This window comes from Dreissena polymorpha, chromosome 2 (genome assembly GCF_020536995.1).
Source record: "Dreissena polymorpha isolate Duluth1 chromosome 2, UMN_Dpol_1.0, whole genome shotgun sequence".
Taxonomy (NCBI): domain Eukaryota; kingdom Metazoa; phylum Mollusca; class Bivalvia; order Myida; family Dreissenidae; genus Dreissena; species Dreissena polymorpha.
The window spans coordinates 126,125,310-126,145,854 of NC_068356.1; the positions used below are offsets into that span (position 1 = coordinate 126,125,310).

Consider the following 20,545-nt stretch of genomic DNA (forward strand, 5'->3'; position numbering starts at 1 on the left):
AGAACTTGGCAGGCTGGCCTTATCAGTTCTTCTGCGACATAAGTATCTCCCTATTCAGAACGTATCCCCCTAACCCATTGCATGCTGGGAAAATTGTCGTCTGCTAAAATGTCGTCTGCTGAATTTCTAAAATTAGCATTTTCTTCGATATTTTTCAAAGAATACTATCAGAATAGCAAACAGTTTGGATCCTGATGAGACGCCACGTTCTGTGGCGTCTCATCTGGATCCAAACTGTTTGCAAAGGCCTTCAAAATTCGGTTCCAGCACTGAAAGAGTTAAACACACACTCTGTCGTATGGCGAAATGAACTCAACACACTGTTCAATCATAATGCAATTTATCATCTGAAAGTTATTTTGTAACAAAGACGTGTAAGACAAACTTAGAATAAATAATGCCACACAAATCACACTAGAAAACCGACTATATACGGGCCCATTTAGGGATCATTCATTACCAAGGGGGCTATTCCGGGGAAAATAGCTTCCGAGGTCAAATGTCGAAGCGATGACGTCTATTAAAGTCTCAATAAGAGAATAAATACTATTGACAATGTCTATATTAAGAGATGATATAACATTTCACACAAGTAAAGAGTAAATAGCTAGTTAAGACTCATAATTTACCAAACACTCGGGTCGCAAACGGCTCGTGTTGTGAATCTAAACAATCTAACATCAGTTTTACCGGGTATTTACATAGCGTTGTCTTGGATTTAAAATAGTTCCAATACCGATTGTTAGACGTCTGGATTCAAACATGAAATCCGCTTGGAACACTAATACACAACAACATAATACAAATAATGTATATTCCAAACTAGCTATATTTAAGGCCTAACACGTAAACGTCCACTCATTCAAATATGGCCACATATTTTCTTTTACTGGTACAGTAAAATAGTCCGAGAATTTAATAGCCGTCATCATCACCCAAAACGGACGATCTGTAAGAAGTATTCAGCGCAGAGTTTGACGCTCTTGTAACAGAAGTGCGATGGTAGGGAGACAGGGTTCCAAGAGTCTGAAAATAAGAACAAAATACGGAGGTTAAGTCTCAAATAATAAATAATTATTCACACATGATGGTCATCAACAACATGAAAAATGTATCGGTATTAACTCATTTATGCCTAGTGGACTCTCCCATCCCTCTAAATTGGATCAATTTATTTCCAAAATTAGGGATGTCTAGTATATTTATTCTTATATTTAAAATATTTCTTACAGAAATTCCTTGAAGCAAACAGCGCAGACCCTGATGAGACGCCGCATTTAAGCGACTTAAAAAGACAAACTGTACACACATAAAACATAAGCACTATGTTGTAAATAGAATTAACATCAACAAGTTGATTTGGCGTTTTTGATTATAATAAAATTGCAGCCACAAAATGTAAAGAAATTCAAATGAAATTGATTTCATCGTTTAAAATATCCGAAATTCGCTATATCTATCTGGGTACTATATATTTGAAACTATTTTCTTACGAATATTAACAAGAACGTTGGTCGTGAAAACGTCAAACTTCTAAAAAATTACAATTGATAAAAAAATTACACACACTTTCTAAGCAAACAGTAACTGAAATATCAACAACAACACCTAAACCACTCCATGCTCGGAACTGCATGAATGAAACATGCTCGGAAAATGATAACTTCGTGGTAATGACACAAAATGGAATCCAAAATGAACGAAAGGCAAGCTTTTGGGCGTTCAAAGGGTTTTATGTGTCAATAGTAAATTAGGTATCGAATGTTAATTTTTACAAAACAGTATGCTCAGAAACGCTTTTGAAAGTCGCAACAGATTTTCGTGAATGTTAAACTGGGACATTTTTCTTGGTTCACATTAACAGTGCAATTATGAAAGTTTGTTTTTGCTTTCTTCCATGCGCTTAAAATTGTCTGAAATTGCGTACACTCCAGGCAGTTAACAAATGCAACCACTCGTGAAATCAAGCGCCACCTTTCCCACTCAAGGAAGATGAAATGATTGAAACCACTGGAGAAACCACGTGCACAACACCATTGCCAAAATGACACCTACACTCTACTCGGTCATGTGACTCGAGCTGAAGGACTGATGGCTCTCGCGGATCGTTACTGAGGATCCCTGAGGTTTAATAGTCAACAAAACAGACATGATATACAAAAATAAAGACTGAATTTAATTGAATTCAAACACGGTTGAGATGAAGCAAGGAGAGTCTATCTACTGATGAACGGTATGGAGAAGTAGATGAGCTAGTATAATAAACTCAAACGGTAACAAGTAGTCTAGTTCTGGGAAAACAGGCTTAATGCATGTGCGTAAAGTGCGTAAAATGTCGTCCCATTTTAGTCTGGGATTTTACAGAATTTTTCGTTTTATCATTATTCTCTTCGTAACAAAAATCCAGTCCTGGCGGGATGTGTTGTCCATGTTAAGCATGTGCGGACTGCACAGGCTAATCTGGGACGACACTTAACGCTCATGTATGTATCCCAGTTTTCACAGAATAAGGCTCTAATATACAAAGAAAAAGACTGCATTGAATTGAACTGAAGACAACACACGACTTTGATGAAGCGAAGGGGTGCTATATACCGATGAACGGTTAACAGCGGTCGATGAGCTACTACAGTTTATTAAACACTTATAAAGGAAATGAAAACTGTACAATTGTTGTGCAAAACCTGGTGCCAGTATGCTAGTACATGTGTATAGTTCGCTAAGGGTATACGAGTACAACGAGCCTCGACTAGGACTCGTGGCAACCCTGCAGTGCTAAATAATATACATCAATAACCAACTCAAAACGTCAAGTTGCATATATGGATATCGGTGAAGGTACAACAACAGCGACGCCCTAGTTGGCGGCGTGAATACCTAAGCAGACCTATGAGAACGCAGGGGGAAGGGGATTGTTAATTCCAGGAGGACTCGCGCCAGGACGACTCTCGCTCCCGACGCATCCTCTCGGCCTTGGCCATGGCCGCGGAGAGGGGAGTCGCGGGAGCCACAGGCGGCGGCTAGAATGGGTAAAGTGCGACCATTAGTTCGGCTTAGATCGAAGTATTTTAAGAACATACTGTTCTCATTTTTTCCATGGACGAAAGCCAATTTTTTAAATGTTGTCAATCTACGATACCCCTTCAAAGCTAGTCTTAGTATATATCTCAATCAATAACATTGGGAATTCAATACTCTGTAAAACCCACAATTTAAAATCAGTATACGACCCAATACTTTAATAGTGTCAATATAAAAATCTCATTATCAATGTGTCTTGTTCTGAGAAAACTTGGCTTAATTCATGTGCGTAAAGTGTCGTCCCAGATTAGCCTGTGCAGTCCGCACAGGCTAATCAGGGACGACACTTTCCGCTTTAATGGTATTTTTCGTTTAAAGGAAGTCTCTTTTTACCGAAAATCTTGTTTAAGCGGAAAGTGTCGTCCCTGATTAGCCTGCACAGGCTAATCTGGGACGACACTTTACGCACATGAACTGAGCCCAGTTTTCTCAGAACAAGACACATTGGATGTTTTCAATGTACAACACCCATCATTTATCATTCTCAATATCGGACGACCATATTACGATATGTATAATATACTAAAAACATTATTTATCATGCTCATCACACGTCACACACAATATACTACTCCTTAATTTATGCCACCGAATTTCATATTTTTCAAACTACGACCCTAAATTCTTAATTTCAACGACATCACCGATTTAACTCTCTTAATATTCAAAGCCCAGAATGCACTTCTTTCAAATCTAAGGCTTCCAGGTTAAGCGGCGAAATGATTTCACAACGAGGTTCTGATCTACAGAAAGCAAACAACTATGGAACATCAAGAACAAGGGACACAACTGGGTGATACGAAAAACGACGCCCTTAAGTTTACCTCTACGCTTATATTAAGGCGGAGGAACGTGTTTAGGGCTTAGGCTGAAATATTAAATATATTTTATGAAGAAAGCTGCGACCCTTGGTTATAATATTAATTTTATCTTTTACTAGCTCTTCCTAGTTTCAGTTGAGAATGGTTCCTCGAGAAGAGGAAACTACTTTTTTCTATTTTTTTTATATATCATAAAAGACGTGAAAAAAGAAAAAAAATATTTCAAATAGCGAAAATTAATATTCTGGCACGGTCCTTAATAGGTTATATACATACCATAAACAGCAATACTTATAATACCATTAATACTTTAATGAATAAACGTTCTACGTCACGATGAATATAAAACTGAACAACATCATGTTAAAATGGGTCTAATGCCATAAGCGCCCAACGCAGCTCCAGACCAGTCTGCGCATTCTTGTAGTCCTGTCAGCAGCTACCCTCTCCGTTTATCAGAGCCGGAAACCTTGTGTTACATTATAACGGACAGGGTAGGTCCTGTACAGACTGCGCGTGAGCCGCATATGACATAACACACATTTCGCATGACACGACTAAAATTATCACCATGTACACACGATTATGAAAATATCTGTATTGACGACGTGCTTTCTATGAAAGGTAATTGTACGATAGTTTTGCTTTTGATTATAGTGACACGAATTCAAACTAGGACTTAACAACTTATACTTGATAATGCAGTGTTACACAAATTTTACAAAAATATCTGGTCAGAGATATCCTTCATAGTAATGATACAATTGTTCACTAACATTTATGTTGGTTCGAAACTAGACAAGCACTGAAATTTCAAAGTAACTGATGTACATGTCTGCATCTAAGTTTATTGGTACATGTTAACCAGATTATTGAAATTCGTTAAGCCGGGTATACAGAGTCCCGTTGCTTTTGATACTTACAGCGCCCCCTGGGCTCGCGCTCGTTCGGTTTGTGGAGACGGTGCTGCGGTTCTTCACGCGCAGTTTCTGCAGCGATCCCTCGGCGGAGTCGGCGCGCTCCTCGGCGTCCTCGAGTTCCGTCTGAACCTTCCTGTACTTGGCAAGGTTTATGGCCGCAACTTCCTCCTGTGGGGTCGGATGTCGGATATATTTTAAACATCGGTCACGTAGTTTGCAGGTTTAATACAAAGTCATCATGATTATCAAGCGATCATAATACTTTAAAGGATTGGTCACGCTCGGGAGATATGAGAAACGATATTTTATTTTTACGGTAGATTCATTATTTACAGATTCAATGGAAATATGTGATAAATAGTCTTGCATGTAACAGTGGACAGTTAGACGATAATGACTTTGGCTTAGAGTCGCAGATAAAGTCTCATTTATATACGGACACACACAGATTTGTCGTGGAAAAGACCTTAATTGGCATATCTTAGTATTTGGAATTAACTAAATTGGCCTTATGCAGGGAAAACTGGATTTAATGCATGTTCGTCCGCACAGTATAATCAGCGACGACACATTCCACCTTAACTGGATTTCGCTAATAAGATATTTTTTTAACGAACAATACCATAAAAGTGGAAAGTGACGTCCATTATCAGCCTGTGCACATGATAATCTGAAATAACACTTTCACACATGTGTTAAGCCCAGTTTTCTCAGAACGAGCCTCAAATAATATGAAACGACATTAAAATCTATCGTAGATGTGATACCAGCCTCATCCGGTACTTACAGCCTCCTCCACTTGTCGCTTGTAGGTCTTGATCTTGTTCTGTAGTTTGTCGATGAGCTCCTGGAGCCGCTCTTGGTTCTTCTTGTCCTCGTCGGCCTGGAACGCGAGCTCCTTCATGCGCCTGTCCGCCTTGCGCATGTTCTTCTGGGTCTCAGCGTGGCGCCTCTGTTCGCTGTCGTACTCAGTTTCCAACTCACGCACCTGCCGAGATGAAACGGTATTAGCTTCCACATACCTTAAAATGCTGATATTGTTAAGGATATTGCCTTATTTAGTTCAATACTTTAATCGAGTATTACCAAAACATGCCTATATTTACTATTTTACTTATTATCCACTTAATGTATACACAAATGTTTGATTTTAAAAGAGTCATAACGTGTTTGGCAGTGCTTGCATATTAAGATACGTTTGTATCTGCAATAAATAACACAACGACTTTAGCTTTATATTAAACTTAACAAATGATTCATATTAGTAAAACTGGCGTACTGCATACCCTTTGTTCCAATTTGGCAATCATCTTCTTGCCTCCCTTGAGCGCCTGGGCCTCCGCCTCGTCGAGACGCACCGTCATGTCCTTGATCTGGGCCTCCAGAGCCTTGCGCATCTTCTCAATCTGTTGTCCGTGGTCTTGCTCGGCACGCAATTCGTCGGCCAGGCGGGCGGCATCGGCGATGGCTTTCTTGGCCCTTTCGTCGGCACCCCTCACTTCGTTACTCATCTCCTCGAGGTCGCCCTGCATGGCACCGATGTCTCCCTCCAGCTTCCTCTTTTGGCCTCCCAGCGACTGTACCTGGGCGGAGAGCTCATTCAGACGGTCGTTAGCGTCCATGAGCTCGTTCTCAGCGGCCTTGCGGCCTCTCTCCGCGGATTCGAGAGCGGAGCGGAGCTCGTCGCATTCACCCTGCACGACGGCTACGCGGCGTTCAGCCATGTTGTACGCCTCCCTGGCCTCGCTCACGTTCCTCTGCTCCTCCTCAATGGTGGTTTGCAGCTCCCTGCACTGCTCCATAAGACGCTTGTTATTCTTCTCCATATCGGCTCTAAGTCTGTTAGCGCCGTCAAGAGCAACCTCGAGTTCATTGATATCCTGCTCGAGCTTTTTGCGGATTCTTAAAGCCTCCGCCTTACCCTTAGCCTCAGCTTCCAGACTGGCGTTCATAGAATCCATCGACCTCTGGTGGTTGCGCCTTGTGTTCTCGAATTCTTCTTCCTTCTCCGCGATCCTCCGGTCGATCTCCTGGCGGATGGCGGCGATCTCGAGTTGCGAGCGCGCCACCTTTGCCTCCTCCTGTTCGAGCGCGGACTCAGCCTCCTCCAGGGCGGCCTGGAGCTCCTCTTTCTCCATCTCGAGACGGCGGCGGATCTTCTCTACCTCGTGGACGCTTCTGCCGCCCTCGGTGAGCTGGTCGGTCAGATCGTGGATTTCATCTGCAAAAGGTGGCAAGTTAATTTTCATCGCCCATTGAATTATTACTATTTTTGATTCAGAAAAAGTATTGATTATTATTTATTTATATTTTTATTATAATAACGTAAAATTCTATATTTGAATGGGTCGATACCGAATAATAGCCTGTTTAATTTGTTATAAATGTATTCCTGTTTAAACTATAACAAACACATGTTTCTACTACAAGAAAATGGATTTTAAACCCATGACACCAGTGAACTTCTGTGTAACAGAAAGATCCAAATTGTTTATCAGTCGAAAAATTGCCAATATTGCATTTACCAGCTAGGTTTTTGTTCTCCCTCTTGAGTGACTCGATGTTGTCGTTGGACTCCTCAAACTGCGCCTTAGTGCGGTACAGCTCGGCAGAGTAGCTGCGTGCCTCCTTCTGAGCGTTCTCAAGCTCTCCCTGCAGGTCTCGCACGCGCGCCTCCCACTCGGCGACCGTCTTGTCGAAGTTTCGCTGCTTCTTTTCCAGCATGGTCGCGTTGGCGTTCGACCTCTCCACATCGACCATCAGATCCTCCATCTCGCCCTGCAGTCTGGCCTTCGTTTTCTCCAGTTGGCTGACCTTGGCGTTGGCGGTCTCGGCGGCTTGTTCCGCTTCCTGCAGTTTGATCTGCAGCTTGCGTTTCGCCTCTTCGAGCTCCTCGGCCCGCGCCATGCCCTCGCTCTCGTACTTGGTGCGCCACTGTTGCGCCTCGGCGTTGGCGCGGGACAGCTGTCGCAGCAGGTCCGCCTTGGACTCCTGTTCCTCCTCCAACTGCTCGCGTAGGTTGTCGATCTCTGACTGGAGGCTGCGGATGTCGCTCTGCAGCTTCTGGCGAGCCTAAAAAACACATCTGACATGTAAACATCAACGTACTGCCGACTTTTTAAACACGTTCAATTTCAAATCGAACGCTTTAAATCAAACACACTAGAAACCCTTAGTATACACGTACGTATTTGTAATGGCAATTAAAACACGACATGTCTTGACATATACAATAGTTGAAACTGGACTAAGAAACAAGCGTCAGCAACTTTAACTAATTCGTATCGAGAAGAGAGGTACACTGGTTATATATTAATATTCAGAAGTAAAGCGAATCAGAGCGACTGTATGTTCAAGACATAAGTCATTGGCATATTCATTTATTTCATGTTATGCTGGTCATGGCGCTACGTCTATGGACAAGCGTGTTACATATATACGAGTACATGCTCGTTTTCACTCCAGATCAGCATACGATTTATTCCATAACCCGATGTATCACGATTGGCTCGTTTTCACTTATAAAACGATTTTAAGCCCCGGAAAACATGAACCTAATCCGCGTCGCTTTCATAAAAGTAGTTCCGGTCGACAAATCAGGCGAACTCCCAGACGAGTACCACTGTCTGGATTAAGCATCATGCTCTTGAGTACCGGTATACACAGTTTACAACTTAACATCATGAGAACTCTTGATGAATAGAATAACGATATGTTGTAATTTCAATAAAATATGTCATTAAAATACACCGTACAGACTTCACTGTAAAGACAGATGTATACGAAGTATAAAAGCCAACGCAATTGTCCGTGACAGCGACTTAAAACTGATAAGTGTGCTGAAATTGTATCGCGTTTCTCTCTGAAATGTGCTGTTCATATGTTTTTTACAGATTGACATGTATTCTACCGGCGTGCGGCCCACTTACCCTGGTCTCTTCTTCAAGTGCGCGCTTGGCGTCCTCGAGCTGCTGGAGCAGCGCCTGTCGCTCCTTGCTCAGGGCGCTGGCCTTGCTCTCGGCGTCCTCTATCTGCCTCTGCTGGTCGGCGTTCTCCGCCTGGAGGCGCGCCTTGGAGCTCAGGTGCTCCTGGATCGCCCGGGCGCTCTCCTCGAGGCGTGCGTTCAGGTCGGCGATCTGTGCCTCGACTTGCTTTGACATTTTCTCGGACATGCCCTGATAAGAAAGATTTATTTAGAGTTCATTCGTGTTTATGTGTGCAATTCATGATCAAAGCAACATTTGAATTGATATTTTCAATAACTGTGTTTTGAAGACAAATACGTTTGATTTCATACAGCGACATACATAAATACTACATGAGCACATTTTTTTTTCACTATTGTAATGCAATATATTATTGTAATTTTTTAACGGTATTAACTAATATATTATTATCGAAAATGGTTTCAAACCTTAGGTATTAATTTATATCTTAATATCGGAAATGGTTTCAAACCTTTAATTTAGTTGAGAAATACAATTGCATTTTCAATTTCAAACTTTAATTTAGAAAAATGCACAATTTAAGAGATGAACGATTAGTTGTAATCAATATGTAATTAGGAAATCACCATTAACAAAGGGAAATGTTCTTTTCATGCTACACGACTAAGAACTAAATTGCAGCATGCTATGTCCATTTCTCAGCGAATTTATACACTGTCATTTATGAGCCTGTTTTTTGGAAAACTGGCCTTTATGCATGTGCGTAAACTATCTTCACACATTAGCCTATGCAACTCGCACAAGCTAATTAGGGACGATACTTTCCGTGGTAATCATCGTTAATAGAAAATTTCCTTTAAGCGCAAAACAGTTAAGGGAGAGAGAGAGAGTGTCGTCCCTGATTAGCCTGTACGGACTGCACAGTCTAATCTCGGACGACATTTAGCGCACATGCATTAAGCCCTGTTTTCCTAGAGCGCGCTCATATATTTTCCTCTGTCAGACATTACGATGCGGGTTTTACCCTGAATTTCTCCGCCTGTTCCAGGCTCATCAGCAGATCCTCACACTCTAGATGCATGTCGAGGCGCTCCATCTCCATTCTACATGCAAACACAAACACACAGGCATGCTTGGGGAAGAGATACGTGAGTCCACTTTGGGGAAATGTTTAATGCATCTACGTAAATTGTCGTCCCATATTAGCCTGTGCAGTCAGCTCAAGCTAACGAGGACGACGTTTTTTCGCCCTCACTGGATATTCGTTTACATACGTAATACTACCTTTTAAAGAAAAATCGATAAAAGCGGAAAGTGTCGTCCCGGATTAGAACGTGCGAACTGCACAGGTTAATGTTGTTGTGCACTGAACACATTATGTATAAATCAAGTTTGTTTTTCCAGAATGAGGCTTACTTCAAACGTGAGGCATGCTTAGGACATAACACACTCATTTTGTTTACTTAAGTTAAACATTGACATCAATTGTCCACATGAAATCTATCTATACGAACATGCTACAGATTACAGTTTTAAAAACATCAATATTCGTTATTCTTAGACATTGCCTAACAATTTGTTGGTGAATATGGGCCCACAGCATAATTACTACATGTATTTTACGTTTTGCGTCACATTCATGTCAAAGGAGGGGTAAAAGAGGCGGCAAAATGTTCTTTTTTAAACCGAAAAAAATGGAAATTTTAACAAGTGCAATTTGAAATTAATAAAATTAATACAACATTAACTGTAATTATACATTTAAAAAAGAAAGACAAAAGGAAAAAATTATAAAGGTGTAAACCAACAAACACAGCGCATATGGTTCATTCGTTTACCATGTGACTGTTACATATAACAGCATGCATGCAATTATGTTTCTCCGCAGACGAAGATACGAGGGAAAAATATAAAGAATCGAACGAAATTATAAGATTAACCTGCGTCATGCGAAAATAGATCTTACGCCATATGCCAGCAAAGTTCAAAACCAGCCGTTGCACAAAGCGCAATCTGGTAAGTAACTACCCTGGTTTGGAACTTTGCTGGTCTCGTATGACATACGCGCATTTTCGTATGACGCGGCTCATGGAAAGAACATGCCCTTTACATGATGAAAAAAGTCGATAGACAATCGTTCCACCCATTAACGGCGCACGTTGGCACCCAAAAATATGCAGTTAGTCTTTATAAATGAATATTAAAAAAACACACACACATACTATACTCGCACCTTAAATATGGAATATCTGTTAAGAACGTATTATATTAATTGTTTTTCCTGAACATATGTTATATGGACGATGCTGGCAAATTAAATAAATCAATACAAACAAAATGAACAGAATAGCCCGTAATGAGTAACCGAACAAGCACGTGCAAGGCATGCAGACGACTCATGCGCTGCGTACTTTGTTCTTGGACACGTGCTCGATTTGTGCGTGTAGGTCATCGATCTCACTTCGCATCGTTTGTTTCTCCTTCTCTACCCTGCAACCCGCCACACACTTACATATTGTAAACCTTCTTAGACTCATATCTATAACGACTCTTGATTTCATTTGAACACACGCGTATTCATTGTTAACCTTGCTTCATAACTTATAATGTAAGACTTTATTTTACTAGACTAGAGCTTAATCAATACATGTATGTAAATGAAGCGGAATACTGACTTGGCTTTGACTTTCTGCAGCTGGTCGATCTGATCGGCCATCTCATTGGAGGCGTCCTGCGTCTTCTTCCTGAGCGCCGCGATCTGTCCCTCATGCTGCAGACTCGACTCCTCGAGGTCACGGCGGAGCTTGAGCAGCTCCTGTTCGCGCTTCTTGTTGAGCTCGAGCTGCGCAGCGGTGGCGCCGCCCGCCTCGTCCAGACGCTCATGGAGTTCCTCGAGCTCCCGGTTGATGTCCGCCCTCTGCTTCTCGACCTGGTGGCACCAAGACAAAAACGAGTTTAGATTTCTTACCCGAACATATTACATTGATTTGGGCCCAGCACCACGAACTTCAGTCAGTGTTCTGACTCAAATGTGTGCGTTTGCTAAAATATTTTAGATGAGTTCCAAAATTATGCTCAATTTGGTGTTCACAGCCTGACTCAACACTGAGTTTGAGAAAAAATATATGCATATACTTACAGGTGATATTTTATTTTATTTGTGAACTGACCGACATTCTAAATACTCAACTGAGTTGAAACTTAAATTGCATAATTTTAGTTGAGCTAAAAAATCTAATATGTTTATAATACTGGACCAAGAACGTATGAATTTTAGTGTACAAATATTTTTCTGTACTAAACTCCCACTTAAACTCACTCACCTTCAATAAACGACACAATTTAACTGTTTTTCAAGAGCTTTGCTCGAAACCAGTTGAATATCTATGCCTATCGTTAAAGAGCAACTTATCTCTTATTCAAAGAACGCGTTCTGCCTTCGTTTTGTGATTGATGACAAAAGTTGATAACAGCATGGGAAAACATACGTTGCCATACCAACCGTTGATCCCAGGTAACGGTGTTTGTGTTATGGAATTTGATAATGCACTATGAGAAATAATGCAATTGGAAATATTCGAACTTATTAACCTCTGAATATAAGTATTTCGTTTTTTTTGCGGCATACTTCTTTAGTACAGACATATGGTAATATACAAGGGAACTTTATAAGTATTGGCTGTAATAAATAAATTACTTTGCTTCTTAATAGCCGCTTATTGCTGTAATCTTGGCTTCAATTAATAAAATAAATTATTTTTTACTAAGTTATTACTTCTAGCAACATTTTGAATATTTATTTGACGTGATGAATACCATAATGTCAAACGTAAAAAAATCATTGAACACACACTTATACAAATTACATTGCTTAACCAGAAAGAAATGCATACCTGATATGTATCTTATTTTATCTATCCATCGATAAGAAAAGACGACATATATTTGTGCTACATTTGTGCTAGCAAAGCGTGTCATTTAATTTATATTACCATTCTATTAACATTAACAACTAACAAGGCTTAATTTAGTTTCTTATCAATGAAATTCATCATTAGGCAATTACTCGGTTGACTGGTGGACTACCCTTTTGCTCTGACAGTAAAATTTAAAAACAGTAATATACCTATGTTTCATTAAATTCTTTCTTATAAATAAAAACAAATTTAAGTACCGTTATTGGTGATTGAATATGTACGTAATTAATCATAATTACGACGTCATAGCCCAATTGACCAATAGCTTACCTTGGCTCGAGCAGCGCGTTCCGCCTCTAATTCCTCCTCCAGCTCTTCAATGCGGGCCTGCAATTTAGCAGACGACATCTCGGAATAATTGAGTATTGCAGACAAAGTATAAGGAATGTGAAGGTTACCTCACGAAGTCCCGAAATGTCCGAAGGAATTTTTTAAGTAAACCGATATGTCGAAATGTATCACAGATATTATACAATGTTGTGATATGCGAACAGTTCATTTATCATACAGTTTCTCAATTAGCTTTGTGAATTATTAAGCTTAGTATTAATAATCACAAAAACTCTTTATGAATAATGTATGTGCACAATCCGAAATTTCGAAATGATGTGTGTTTCCTTCACAAAGGTTTGCACCAGGAAAGCATTCTTGATTCGCACATTTTCTGAACATGACTCATTGTCGTAAATTGCCTTGAATTTCCTGGGAGAACCAATCAACTTTTAACGAACGATGAAATTTTATCTCTACACTAGAATTCCAGGCTTTCACCTGGCGAAACACTTGTAAAAACATTTCTCAGTAAATCTCACTGAAAGCAAATCAAGATAATCAGGTGTTTGGTTTACGCTCATAACAAAAACCTATGTACAACCAGCAACAGGCGAACAGAAGCATTTCCAAGCATTTTTGACGGATATCAACTGGCTAGACGTAATTAGAATGTACATTAAAAACGAAATAAACCCAGAAAAACGGAGCAGCAACATTTACCTTTAAAACCTCAGCAATCTAAAAGCAGACGTTAATACGGCCTACAGGCGCATGGTGCGACAAGTGTTTGCCCAAGCACGTGACAAACAGAGCACGTGACAAGCAGACGAAACGCATAAGAAATAAGCGGCAGATTTCTGAAGCGCACATATGCACGAACAACGAAAACACGTGATACTGTACTTCTAGCATGTGCTTTAGTCCTGGTGTAACAAGAGACAACTCCTCCGCATCGCGAATGACCTTCCGGCTTCGGGCACTGAGCGATGGTCGGTAGGTTTCCGGTTGATATTGTCGGCTGTAGATTGCCGGATGTGTGGCAATGCTTTCTAAAACGGCAGGGCTAGTGCCTCGGTAGTCTCTGGTTAGATCAGATAGTAAATGTTGAGTATCGGCATACTCACGAAACGACGTTTTCTTTGAGCTAGATTTATAGCTTGAGCTAGATGATGTTGACGAAGGTTTGGTGGTGATGGCTGGTTTCGTTTTGGACTGTGGCTGCGGCTTCGTGAGTTCAGGGGCGGGCGAGCGTCTAGGCTGCTGCTTGGTGAGACCACTAGGCTGCTGTTTAGTGAGAACAATCTTCTGACTAACGGAAGTAACAGTCGTGTCGGCAGGGGGCGCCACGGAATGGGTTACTTCTTCCCGCATCTCTTCTGATGTTGTTGTTATTTTCTCAGTATCAGCCATGATTAAATGTGTAAACTTATATCTCCAAAGCCTGAACGCTGTTTAAGATTCCAAAAACAAAAAGTAGAATCCTACTACAAGAGTCGAAACACTCAAAGCATGAAGCACCAAGGCCTTATCAGAGACACAGTGTATCAGAGACACTACAGATTATCCAACAGTCTATCACCACCAAGTGCAAGTCCAAACACACCGCCACATGAACCAGGAAGGACTAAACAGGAACCATCATACACGGAAGTATTACAGAACCAGTGCGCATGCCCGGCAAGCTATCAGATTCCCAGGTGAAAGCACATTTCTAGAACAACAGGCATACGTATGTGCTGACTAGTCGAAGCGCTGCCAAAAGTATTCTCGATAAGGATCCATGCAGCAATTACTAACATTTCTTGGCAATGCCCCAGTCGTCTTGAACTTATCCACAAAGTGTTTGTCTGACGGCAAACACAAAAAGTTATGGTAAAGTACGATACAACATACTCTTACTATCAGGGACGTGCCGCCAGCCTCAAAGGAATGTTTTACAGGGTATAACTGTCTGCTTTGACCAACAATTACCCCATCAAATAAAACCTACAAAATCCCACGTTGGCGAACACAAAGTGGGCTTTCTACAATATTATATTCAAGAATATTCGAAATAAAACGAATGAGAAACCCGTGAAACACACTTATTTATATCACCTGATTCCGATAAAAAGTCTTCACTACACTGATTATAACTTACATACAATTGAACCATAAAATAATAACAGCATTCAACATAACATAAGTTCAAGCGTGAAGAACAGATAATATCATATTATGAGCCTCGTTCTGCGAAAACTGTATTAAATGCATGTGTGTAAATTTTCGCTATTTCGTTTAAAGGAAGTCTGTAACAAACACAAATCCAGTTTAGGCGAAGAGTGTCGTCCCTGATTATTCTGTGCGGACTTCACATGCTAATCTGGAACGACAATCTACGCACGTGCATTAAGCTCCATTTTCACAGAGCGAGGCTCATGCAATGAATTGTAGTCCCCTGCTTACCTGGAGCTCCTTGATCTTTCTCTGCAGCTGGGCGACCAGACTCTGTTCGTCCTCCAGTTTAGCGTGGACATTCTTCAGCTCGATGTCTTTCCTTGAAATCACAAACACAACATTGGTAAATTGAAAAATGTATTCATGTGCGTTAACTGTCGTCCCAGATTATCCTGTGCAGTCCGCACAGGCTGATCATGCACGACACTTTCCGCTTTTAAGGAATTTTTCGTTTAATTGAAGTTTACAATTCATTTTAGGCTGATATGGGACAATACTTTACGCACAAGCAATTCCTCATATATATATATGAGTCGTGTTCTCATAAAACTGGGCTTAATGCATATGCGTAAAGTGTCATCCCAGATTAGCCTATGCAGTCCGCACAGGCTAATCAGGGACGACACTTTCCGCATAAACTTGATTTTCGGGAAGGAGGGACTTCCTTGAAACTAAAAATACCATAAAAGCGGAAAGTGTCGTCCCTGATTAGCCTGTGCAGACTGCACAGGCTAATCTGGGATGACACTTTACGCACATGCATTAAGCCCAGTTTTCTCAGAACACGGCCCATATGTGCACCCGCTCACCTCCTGACGTTCTCCTCGAGGTCCCTCTTGACGCGCTCAAGGTCCTCTACAGCCTCTTGTGTAGTCTTCAGATCCTGCTCCACTTTCTTCTTGGCCTTTTCGACATCAGCGCGCACCTTCTTCTCGCGCTCAAGGTTGTCTTCAAGCTGCGAAAAATACACAACAATGCAAGGTCAAGGAAAAAATCCAACAAATCAAGGTCAGTATATTTTGTGAGGCATTAAACGAAATACTAAACGCACTCAAAAATTATTGCTTTTACAAATGCGTTTCATTATTAAAAAGATGAATTTAACAAGATTAAAAAAATTAAAACATTTTTAAAACATATGCCCCGACGTGCAGCAACATCGTCCTTGTAAACTTGATCTTAGATATCTTTAATTTTAAAATTAAAAGGGGTAATTCTTCGTAAAGGTTAACCAGATTCTTACTTATATTAGCTTAATAATTCACTAGGTATTGTGTGGAAATGTATTTCATGATACAAGTCCTTTTGAGCTAGCCCTTTGACCGGATGACCTTTAATACCTCAAATACCTCAAAATCACTATGCTTTGTTATTTCATCCCCAAAACCAATACACCGATTTTGATGATAAGAGGTAAACGAATAATCTAGATTTCTTAATAAAAATCTCGATTCAAGAACATGTGACCTTGACATTTGACATGGTGACTTCAAAAGCAATGTAAGTCATCTGTTCATATCCTAGAACACTAACAATATGATAATATTGGATTTGGAATTCAATAACATATTATTGGAGATAAATACCTCATCAAGAGTTGCCTCCAGTTTGCCCTTCAGCTTTGTCAGGTGGTTAACCTTATCCTCTTCGGCCTGAAGAGCTTCTTGCGTTTTCTTCAGGGTTTCATCAATGCCCTTCATGCCCTTGCTCAGTTTGGCGATCTGCTCGTCCTGCTGGGCCATCTCATCCTGAAGAGTTCTAATCTGATTGTCTTTAGTATTTTTCTCAGACTCAGCCTTAGCGAGGGAGGTCTCCAGATCTTCAATATCTTTCTTCAGGTCAGCCGTCTCGGCCTCCATCTTCTTCTTGATGGACTCAAGCTCAGCAGCGGCGTCTTCCTCGTCCAAAAGCCTATCTTCAAGATCTTTTAGCTGGCCCTCGAAGTCGGCCTTCTGTCTGATTAGACGTTCAATCTTCTCCTCGGCATCAATCAAGGTATCTTGTTCCGCCTGCAACTGCAGGTACATATCGTTCTTTTGCTGCAGCAGGGTAACGTTCTGCTCCTCCAGTTCTTTCTTGATCTTCTCAATCTTTGCCAGTTCAGCCTTAGTCTTCTCCAGCTCTTCTTCCTTCTTCTTCATCTCGTCTTCAGCGCGGGCGATGTTGAGCAGAGGCTTGACCTTGGTGTACAGTTTCCACCACTGCCAGTTCTTCAGGATCAACCACTTCCGGATGTTTCTCTGAATGACGGACAAGCCAACCCTGAAATAAGAAATGTATGTAGTAATGTAGTTTACAGTTGTTATTATAATCATTCGTACAATAACGGATGATGTTTTCTTTGATTAACATTTAATTGACATTATTTTAATTAAGAAATAAGTATATTTCGCCATATTGTTTATGTATTTATTAACTACTTTTTCAGCATACACTATTCTTTTACAATGATTGAACAGGCATTTGAAACGAAAATACTAATCAGTGTACTAAAATTCATGCAAGTTCTCCTGTATTTTGAATTATACTACTCGAACACACGCTCACACTTGATGCATGTATTGCAAATGTCGTCCCAGATTACCCTAGGCAGTCCGCATAGGCTAATCAGGGACGACACTTTCCGACAAAACTGCATTTTCTTTAAGCGTTTATAAAGCGATAAGTGTCATCCTTGACCTTGCGGATTGCACTGGCTTATCTAGGTTGGCTGTTTACGCAAATGCATTAAGCCCAAATTTCCAAGGAAGAGGCTTCTTTATCAACGCAATCGATGTAAGTAAAACGGTCTCATGGACACTACCTCTGGTCCTGCAGCTTCTTGTACTGCCTGCGCATGAGTTAGCCCCGGATGTGCGCCTGGAAGAGGGAGATGATCTTGGAGAGGCGCTCGTCGCGCATGTCCTCCAGCATACCCAGGACGCCGGCTTTGAAGAAGACTTTGGTGGAGCCGAGGCGGGTATCGTTAGGGTCCATCTGGAGGGCCGTCAGGATCTTGTCGGTCACCTGCTTGCCGTCACGAAGCCCTGGGGGATGGCATTAGGGGCCAGGATGGAGTATCTGAAAGATACAGGATAACAGGCTAATCAGGGCAGGAATACACTTTCCGCCTAAACTGGAGTTTTGCTAAGAAGAGCTTCTTGAAACGAATAATATCATAGAAGCGGAAAGTGTTGTCTCTGATAAGCCTGTGCAGACTGCACAGGCTAATCTGGGACTGGCACTTACGCACATGCATTAAAACCCCATTTTCACGAGCTCGGCCCTAATAATATTGCACGAATATTACCTCTGCTTGAACTCGGAGTAGATGATCCTGTTGGGGAAGCCCTTCCTGCAGATACGGATACCTTCCAGTACACGTTACCTGCAGCTGGTTCAGCACCAACGGAGCATCGATGACACCTTCACAAGTGGCAAGTATATCATTTTTACTCAGTTCATGAATCCCGTGACAACATGATCACGATACTATATTATCAGAAAGAATCCTCATTAAAATGTGGTTTTAAATATGGTAACACGTACATTTTCAAAATTAAATATAATTAATTACACATTAACGTGAGTGGTAACTTTGAATGGTTTCAACATAACATCCTAGATAAATAGTTTTGTATTTATATCTCGTCGAGTAATTATCTGTTTCAAATATTAAATTTTTAAATATCATTTATAAGCACAATTCGTCAGTAAGTCCACTGCAAGTTCCACACATTAGGTAGTTAGCAAAAGTTTAAAACATTAGTTCAGGTTTTGTTTTTTCTCAAGACATTCATGTATGTTCTGATTTAAAGATAAAGAATGAGGCGGTTCATGCGAAAATGGAATCTTATGGCGTGTGGGGGCCAACATTTGCGAAGTCTTGCAGGAGCTTCAATATCTAACAATACAGTTAAGCAAGGTTTCTTCGTGGGTCTCATTAGCGGACAGCTATAGCTCCTTGTGGTGCACTGGACGCATATGACATACGACCCTATTTTCGCATGAAGCGACTCAAATAAGAACGCTGCTGTGTGGACCACGTGGACCGTTGGAAGAAACGCTACCGGGATGACTTCTGCATCATTTGGCAAAATGCACCGACAACAACCTGTGGGACGTCGTCCCAAGATGCTGCATCAGTCTATTGAGAGGACCTCCTACGAAAACAATTGGTATTGTAAACATGCAAGGAAAGAACAACTGGGAAACCTAAACCCAAGCAGATAACGGAACGGTTATTGGATTCGGGTTAGTCGTAGAAATTTAATTTAAGGATTGGGGTAATGAACTATGAATACAGACTATCTGGTAAACACAACTGGGTAGGGGGACGGCATTCGGTATAGATAACGAGGCGCTTCACAACTGTTTTTCACTAGAGACATCTTGTTTTACATAAAGAATAAACGGTTAAGGAACGGTTGTTAGGTGAACGCACTCTTTGGTTACTCTCTACTGTCTGCTATGATCACTGGATCATCTACACTTGCCATGCGTGCCTTGAACATCTATCACACACGTGGTGGGGTCTACAATGTGAATTACATGCCAACTCAATGGGTGGTGAACTTGGACTATGGGAACTGCACAGTTGGGTGAATACGGATAATATCACTGCACACCAGGGGTGGGGTCTCATGTCACTGCACACCAGGGGTGGGGTCTCATGTCACTGCACACCAGGGGTGGGGTCTACGTGAGCCTCGTTCTTGGAAAAAGAAGACTTAACTCGCGTGCGTTAAGTGTGTCCAGGATTAGCTGTGCAGTCCGCACAGTTTATCAGGGGACGACACTCTCTGCCTCGATGTTTCGTTTTTAAGTAAGTTTATTCTAAGAGGCATTCAGTTAGAGCGGTAAATGTCGTCCCAGATTTGCAGTCAACTCATGCCAATCAGGAACGACACTACGCACATGCGTTACGCCTGGATTTCCCAGAACGGGGTTCATAGGGGTATCACTGCACACCAGGGTGGGGTCTATGCGTCTGCATTCGCATGGGCCGATGGCACCGAATTTACCTGGCGTCTTTGTCTCGTTGGGAATAATACAACGGACAAAGTGGGGTGGGGTGGTGTACAAGTTCTTCATGAGTTTCGTTAAGGACTCCTAAAAACAAATCGTAAATTGAATGTATAAAATGTGACTGCGATACTGATTTGGGTAAATCAAAAACAAATGGCATAACAAATGTATACAAACAACGTAGAAAAGGCATACGAAATGGCAAAGTATTAACACATTACAAAATAGTTATTATAATTCATTATGTAAAAAAAGAGAAATTCATCACGGCTGTTTTCTATATTAGAGTATACATTATATTG

At 41.1% G+C, this 20,545-nt stretch overlaps 1 protein-coding gene across 5 annotated transcripts; it reads right to left on the reverse strand.

The window, feature by feature from the left end:
* Positions 1 to 323: 323 nt before the first annotated feature.
* On the reverse strand, positions 324 to 20,256 carry LOC127868903 (myosin heavy chain, striated muscle-like). Of its 5 annotated transcripts, none has more exons than XM_052411049.1 (16): positions 20,240 to 20,256; positions 18,526 to 18,641; positions 18,040 to 18,296; positions 16,823 to 17,498; positions 16,046 to 16,191; positions 15,465 to 15,555; positions 13,017 to 13,073; positions 11,445 to 11,698; positions 11,181 to 11,259; positions 8,752 to 8,997; positions 7,348 to 7,894; positions 6,109 to 7,043; positions 5,610 to 5,810; positions 4,826 to 4,990; positions 2,056 to 2,121; positions 324 to 1,026 (listed from the first exon to the last, which is right to left on the reverse strand). In XM_052411049.1, the coding sequence occupies exons 3-15, from the start codon at positions 18,072 to 18,074 to the stop codon at positions 2,059 to 2,061; spliced, it is 3,495 nt and encodes a 1,164-aa protein (XP_052267009.1). In that variant the 5' UTR covers positions 18,075 to 18,296; positions 18,526 to 18,641; positions 20,240 to 20,256; the 3' UTR covers positions 324 to 1,026; positions 2,056 to 2,058. The 5 variants fall into 5 exon arrangements, with proteins under 5 accessions (XP_052267009.1, XP_052267008.1, XP_052267010.1 ...); XM_052411048.1 differs by lacking the exon at positions 2,056 to 2,121 and adding an exon at positions 2,878 to 3,020; XM_052411050.1 differs by lacking the exon at positions 2,056 to 2,121 and adding an exon at positions 3,906 to 3,949.
* Between the last annotated feature and the right edge of the window lie 289 nt (positions 20,257 to 20,545).

Bases quoted from the DNA above. Each gene is read 5' to 3' on its own strand.
- LOC127868903 (XM_052411047.1), bottom strand. From the start codon at position 18,074: ATGCGCAGGCAGTACAAGAAGCTGCAGGACCAGAG. The intron at 17,499-18,039 runs GTAGTGTCCATG...TTCTTATTTCAG, and splicing joins AAGAAGCTGCAGGACCAGAG to GGTTGGCTTGTCCGTCATTC. The intron at 5,811-6,108 runs GTATGCAGTACG...TCATCTCGGCAG, and splicing joins TTGCCAAATTGGAACAAAGG to GTGCGTGAGTTGGAAACTGA.